Source organism: Lygodium microphyllum, unplaced genomic scaffold (genome assembly GCF_053477565.2).
Source record: "Lygodium microphyllum isolate KBCC unplaced genomic scaffold, Lygodium_microphyllum_v1.1.10 scaffold_32, whole genome shotgun sequence".
Taxonomy (NCBI): Eukaryota; Viridiplantae; Streptophyta; class Polypodiopsida; order Schizaeales; family Lygodiaceae; genus Lygodium; species Lygodium microphyllum.
The window spans coordinates 4,760,587-4,767,738 of record NW_028229515.1 but is presented as its reverse complement, the minus strand read 5'-3'; the positions used below and the strand labels follow the sequence as shown (position 1 = coordinate 4,767,738).

The 7,152-nt window shown below is 40.1% G+C and overlaps 1 protein-coding gene across 1 annotated transcript; it reads left to right on the top strand.

The window, feature by feature from the left end:
* The first annotated feature begins 5,280 nt into the window (after positions 1–5,280).
* Positions 5,281–6,249, top strand: LOC148009237 (uncharacterized). The gene has a single exon (XM_087673677.1). The coding sequence runs from the start codon at positions 5,281–5,283 to the stop codon at positions 6,247–6,249; it is 969 nt and encodes a 322-aa protein (XP_087529803.1).
* Positions 6,250–7,152: the final 903 nt, after the last annotated feature.

Below are 7,152 nucleotides of genomic sequence, written 5' to 3'. Positions count from 1 at the left end.
CGACCGCCCTCCACTCGGCATGAGCCGGCGGTAAGAAGTATATTTGTCTCGATTGACTTTAAAGTATTTAGCATGATGAATTGTTTACATAATATATTGTTTGTTTGTTAGGTTCTCTATATTTTTTCGTCTTTCGTATTGGACTGAACTCAAGATCAATCACCTATTGGACCCCATGCACATATTCAAAAATGTTGTATCTACATTATGGGATCACTTGATAGGGGCTTATGATTCAGTCAATGTAAGGGAGGAGTTACGTAACATTGGTCGCATGAGATGAGCATGGCCACGCATTGGACCTAGAGGAAAGATTGAGCTACCCCATGCACCTAGGATGTTGTCAAAGAACGAGGAAAAAATAGTGAAGGAACAAATATATAGCTTTCGAATACCCACATGATATATGAGATGTCTCAAGGGAGCCTTCATAAAGAAAAAGAAAAGAGGTGTGGAGCAACTATCTGGTTTGAAGTCTCATGATTGGCACAAAAGGATTTAAGTAAGGGTATCTCTAACCATGAATATAGTAATTAGTGGAGTAACTATGTGTAAAATTTGGGGTATGATGACTTTTTCCTCAACTAATCATCTGATCTATGAATATTATTTACATTCAGTTCATACTTCTTACTAGCATATCCCATTGTATATCCAAAGATGTACGTGATATCATTTACAAGATGGGAGAGCTTGTGAGGTGTGTATACATTGTATTTTTTCATTATATATTGCATATATCATGTAGTGAACCTCTTTGAATTTCTACACAAAAATAAACAATTGTCAAATACATCCTGACAGATATGTGAGCTCGAAGGAAATTGATCCAAACACATTGCAAGATGCTCGAGTATTATCTGTTGAGGTGGTTTGTTTGGCGGAGAAAATTTTTCCTCGGTCCATTTTGACTACTAAATTACATTTACTCGTACATATGATTGATGAGATTGCACTTTATGGGGCAGTTCATGCAAGGTGGATGTTTTTTCTTGAGTGCTCCATGAAAACCTTGAAAGATTTTGTGAGGCAAAAAGCACGGCCTGAGGGAAGCATGGCTGAGGGTTGGTTAGTGCAATCATTCCTTGTTTATATCTCTGAATATCTTGCTGAAGTGGATCCCTCTCAACCACGACTATGGAAAGACGATAAATACTTAAGGATGACCTCTATAATACCTCAAAGAAAAGAAATGAGTAAAGTGCTAATAAAAGAAGAACTTCGTAAGTTAAATAGTTTTTGTGTGCTCAATAGTGATGTAATGAGCAAATGGGTGAAACTATATAATGAAGCAAGGACAAGAAGAAAAAGGGAAAGACAAGCATTTTACACTAGATATGAACGTAATGTTTCATTTCTAGATCATCTAAATGCACTCCCACGTCATATTGATATAGATTGGTTACATGAGAAAATTGAGAGAATGAAAAAAGAGAAGGAAATTAATATATCTCAAGAAGAGTGGGGATACGCACGAGGTTGCTTATCAAAGGTGAGACATACTATCAGTTAATTTGTTTCTAATTATATTTTATATAATAAATTGACATGTTTAATCTTAATCTTTTACTTTTATATAATAAATTGACATGTTTGATCTTAATCTTTTACTACTAGTGCAATTATTCAATGCTATTTGGTGTGAGGGTAAACATCTTCGAACTCAACGTATAGATGAAAAGAGGAATACCCAAGATTGTGGTGTCCTTGCTCACTTCAAGGATGCCAATGATACCATGGAAAGTTATTGTGGCTTGATCCAAGATATTCTGAAGCTTGACTTCAGACGATTCTTTATATATGTACTAGATGTGAAGTGGTTTAAAGAAGTGGTAACAAATGGTGAGCATTGCATAATCAGACGTCATCCAAGTGGTTTTGTAATCATTGACTCTACAAAATTTCACCAAAACAAGAATGACACATTAGTACTACCTCAACAATGCGAGCAGGTATATATGTAAAAGCTAAATTTTTAATATGTATACATGTGATACATATACACAATATAATAAGTATTTAAGTTTCTTGCTTTTGTTTTTCAAATACAGGTTGTGTATCATCCAATGGTAAACAATAACCGATGGTGGTATGTCATCTCTATATCTAATCGTTCAAAACCAATATAGGGTAATATTACCGACATAGAGATAGCAGATGACAATCCAACAATTAATGATGATGTACATGATGACACCATAATGGATGATATGCGTGATATAGTACACGATGAACCTCACGAGGATGTTCAAGGAAACGCAGAAGAGGACAATAATGTGGTTGATGATGATGAAGTTATTGAGAAATATAGCAACATATCTGATAGTGGAATAGACTTATTTGTTTCGTTACCTCTTGGTAACATAGACCTAGAAGTAAATAGTTTAGCAAGGGCTGATCTCATTGAAGATGAGATGGATTATTCACTATAACATACTTAATTCGCTTAATGATTCAATGTGTATTCTTAATTCTATGGAAAATATCATGCGCACATGTGCATACTCAAGAATCAATAGTCAAGTTTAAAGCTAAATTGAATTTTTCATAGTAAAAAGGAAGTATTTTTTATCATCTTCAAGTAGAGAAATTACGAGATACATGCAATGCTTGCTACTAATTGTATAATAAGCTTTGTGTCGCTTGTCACTAATTACTTATATCAGGCTTGTCAACTGGCCGAGAAACTGCCATTCATTAGAGAGCAATGCAAAAATAATTATTAACTCTGTTTTTTTATTATATTAAGTCCAATTTCAGGTGGTTAAATAATTACGTGTTTGAAAACACGTCTATTTGTGCGGATATATAGACACAAAATTTGCATCTATTTACAAGCTCTTTTACATGCACATATAGACGCAATGATAGACACGCCCGACTTTGCGCGTCTAACATGCGCGTCTATGCCACGTTTCTGTTGTGGTGGAAGTAAGATGATAAGATGGACGATGTCAATTTAGTGTTGGTTGCGGGCGGTAGGAAGATAAACTCCACGTTGCATCATATAAACAAATTTGTAAGCATAGCATACGATGGAGGTGGTGCTAAGAAGAGAAAGAGATATCGGTTAAGCTTCACATTTTTGTACCAACCATCAAAACGCCACCTTCACATGTGTCGCTTCATCTAAAAGTCGCAATTTTTGGTGCCAAGATGCTCATCGGTAGGCAAGCATGAACTGGACGTTGTCCAATTCCTTCTGAGATAGCATTATTAAGGTGGTAGTTGGAGCACCTCGTGAATGCTTAATATTCTCCACATTCTCCCTTCCACTTTGTCGAAGAGGAGCAGGTGGCCGAGTCATTGATGAAGACGAGACTCCTCTCGATCACTGTTGCATGTGATGCTGCTTTCGTCCTCTTCTAGCACTTGGCTTTCTCCGAATGTTGATGAAGATGGTATTTTCATTAGTTACAGACGTGTTGCACCGTCTCCTAGGAACCCACAGCACTGAATCAGGGCAGAGACTGCGCTCCTAAGCTCATGACCTTTGCTTCTTGATGAGCGAGCCTTCCGCCACATCATGAAGCAAAATTGTTGCAGTGTCATGAAGTGCTGTAACAGGCTCCCTTGACTAGTGGCACGACATCAAAAAGGGGAGAAGTGTTGTTGCGTTATGAGGCTGACTGCACAGTCAAAAATCCTCACATGTGGTGTGAGGCTGATAGACGGCGTGTGTCTACATGGCATTGACGGAGACGCAATCAACTGTACTAGTCAGAAGGGAGACTACATAGGAGACCCGACTCTTTATCATCGTTGCTATTGTCTCGTTCTCTCCCGTCCTCCATTTTGCAGCTTTTGTTGTTGGTTTCTCCTCCTCGTCTTCTGTTGCTGTCGCTTCAGGAGAGCTCACCACCTCCCCTTGTTTTTCAAAGCTCGTCAATGCCTTCACCCTTCGTGATTAGCTCAATCTTGCACCTTCGTTGACCTCACCCATCTATGTTATCGCAACAGCGCTTGCTCCTCCTTTTTGCACGTTCTCCGGCGCAGCCCTGACAATCGTTATCAGCCCCCTTCTTCATCGTCATCATTCCAGTCTTCCTCTTCCCCCCCCCATTCTGCTTCTCCTCATCACCTTCATTTATAATCAATGCCACTAGAAAAAAAAACGCAGTCACTCTCGAAAGTCATGGCTTTTCTATTGAAGCTTTTTCAAAGCCCGTTCAGTTTTTAGCATGCTTTTATTTTTCCAGTCATCGTCGCTGGCCTCCTGACCTATGTCAATCATGCCGCCTCCACCAATATTACCCCGATTTGTCCAGTAGCGTAACTCTCTCGGCTAGCTTCTTCTTTTTAAGACTGCCCATCGGTCGTTCCTTTGCAAAAGTTCAGCCTTCACCCTTTAAAAAAACTTCCATAATCATATACATACCATACAATAGCCTAATGTTTTAGAGAAGCTATTAACCAAGATTATTGCACTAAGGGTGATCACATTTAATCAAGGTTTAAGTTCCTCGCAAGGCACTTTTGTAGACCGGACGTTTTAGTTACAAAGCATGTGCAACATGTTGATATTTGTCTAAGGATTATTTATGGGTGTAAAACATTCTTCCATTTCACAAAGTACAATCATAAGATTGCAATGGTAATTTATGTCTCAATAGTTACCAAGAGAGGCCATTATCCAAGGTATATATAATCTCGATGATCTTTGTCAATACCAAATGTATATTTATTCAATGTGGCAAGTTGTTTTACTGTGCAAGACACATGTTATCAATGCTCATATTGAACACACAACACCATTCTTTTTGTAGAGATTGTTTTATCCTGTATTGGAGAAAGAAGATTGTCACTTTAGCCACACCCAGTCTCCTTCTAGGATATCTTGTATCTGTAATAAGCAGGATGTGTAATAGGTAGAGGGACATTGGTCACATCATAGCAAGTCTCCACCATCTTCAAAGAATGCAAGTGTCCGATGTGGCAATACTCCACTTAAATGTCCATAATATTGTGGAATCCTTCCACGCCACCAGTCTGATGTCACCAGTTTGTTGGGATGTCCGACTTGTAATAGTTAACTGTAACAAACCAGGCCACTTCTTGGCAGACACTTGATCTTTCCCTTTGGGGTATTCTTGTATTTAAGAAGAAGTCAATGGTAATGGAGGGGAGGAGAGTTCACTAGATCTGGCACACGAGTATTGCACAGTGCATTCCACATTGGTGGAGACGGCTGGTAGATCAGCATTTTTTCTATCCATTTGCTTTCTTAGGTCCTGCTCATTCCCCTTTTTAGGTTTTCACCCACTGTCTCAGATCTAGAGCATGAGTCACCCTCTCTCTCCTCGGCATATGCCTGCTTCCCCTCAGTATGAGGATGCATCGATGCAGCCTGAGTTCACGCACCAAATATCACTAGACCAGATGTTTCAAGCTGTGTCAAACATTTTACTCCAAGTAAACCACACTAATCAGACCCTGGTTAGTTATCTTTCTACCCAATCTCTACAAAAACACAGCACCGATAGCAAAATTCGGCCTAAATCTTTTTCTGGCCTTCCAACTGAAGATGTACTTACTTGGCTTGACCATTATGATAACGTGTCCAGTTATCACGATTGGTCAGAAACCCGAAAAACTAGGGAAGCTCGCACACTGTTTGAAGGGGTAGCTGCGACATGGTTTGTCCAGCAGGATGATTCAGCCAAAGAGAATTGGGCAGCTGTGAGAACCCAGTTAATTCAAAACTTCGCTCATCAGAATGTCACACAGACGGCATTACAACAACTACAAAACCTCAAGCAACAACAGCAAGAGCCCGTTGCGCAATTTGCGGTCAAAATGAACCAACTTCTACTATGTGCTAATCCCACTATGTCTGAAGAAATGAAGCTTTTCTTTCTATGGCCTCGTCTTCGACATGATATATCCCGAAGGGTACGTGATCAAGGACCCACGACATTCCAGACGGCCATCCAGATTGCACAACGTATAGAAGGTACATCAATCCAACCTGATCAGCCAATAATATTTGTTTCACAACCTGCAACACCCACCCAAACTATAGATGCCTTTCCAACACCTATGGACATAGATGTCCAAAACTCCCAAATCAATTCACGCAGGTCCCTCCCAGCTAGAGATTCACAAGGACGCCCAAAATGCTTTTATTGTAACAATTACGGGCATGTTAGGAGACATTGCAGAAAACTTCAATCTACCAGGCAACATCAGAATGCACAAATTCAGATCAATGATGCCGCAACGCTTGCCGCTTTGCCGAAAAACCTCTAAGCGGGTGGTTGGTGGAAGAACATCACCCGCATTGTCAAGCCGCTTCATCTTCCGGACGCCTAGTGTGTTCAATGTCAGTCCACCTCAATGACACACTCCAAGAAGCACTTCTTGATTCAGGAAGTTCCATTTCTTCTATTAGTCAATCACTAGTCCAGCAACTAGGTCTCCCCACTAGCAAAGCCCCACCAATTTTTGTTATTTTTGGAGATAAAAATCAGTTATATCACTCTGACACAGTAGCCCACGTTAGCTTTTATGTTGCACACAATCAATTTAGTCATCCTTTTTATGATTTGCCACGCCAGCTTCGCCCTTCGCGGTGAAGCAAGAGGGCAGTATATGCTGCGGGCGAGGGCTTTAGCCCTCGGCGACCTTGTTTTTTTGATTTGAGGCCATTTCGGGGCCTGTTTTGCAGACGGAAGTTTTCTGCACCCACTCAAGAAAAGGCTCAGTTCTATGCTGTGCGACCACTGTTCTACAGGTCCGTGAAAAGTTACTGTAGAAATTGCATCGTATGCTTGTGCGCAGAGACATTGGGAGTTTCAGAATCATCCTTGGTTCCTGTTTATGCAAAATCGTCACTAGGAAGTGACTGTGTGGTCAAATACCACTTTCGCCAGTTTTGCAGATTTGCCCTTGTGAGGGTGAAGCTGTGTTTTTTGCAGTGACAGAATTTCTTGCAGTATTCTGTAATGGCGTTTGATTCTCTTTCACAGATTGTCACTGAAAAGCTTGACAAGAACAACTTCCAGGCATGGAAGTTTAGAATGACGAATTTCCTTATGGGAAAAGGATATTGGGAATTTGTTGCAGGAAATGAAGAAGAACCAGTTCTTCCTGATGTTCCCAATCAACAACAAATGCAGGCATTTAAAACATGGCATGAGAGAGCCAGGAAAG

Bases quoted from the DNA above. Each gene is read 5' to 3' on its own strand.
- LOC148009237 (XM_087673677.1), top strand. From the start codon at position 5,281: ATGAGTCACCCTCTCTCTCCTCGGCATATGCCTGCTTCCCCTCAGTAT.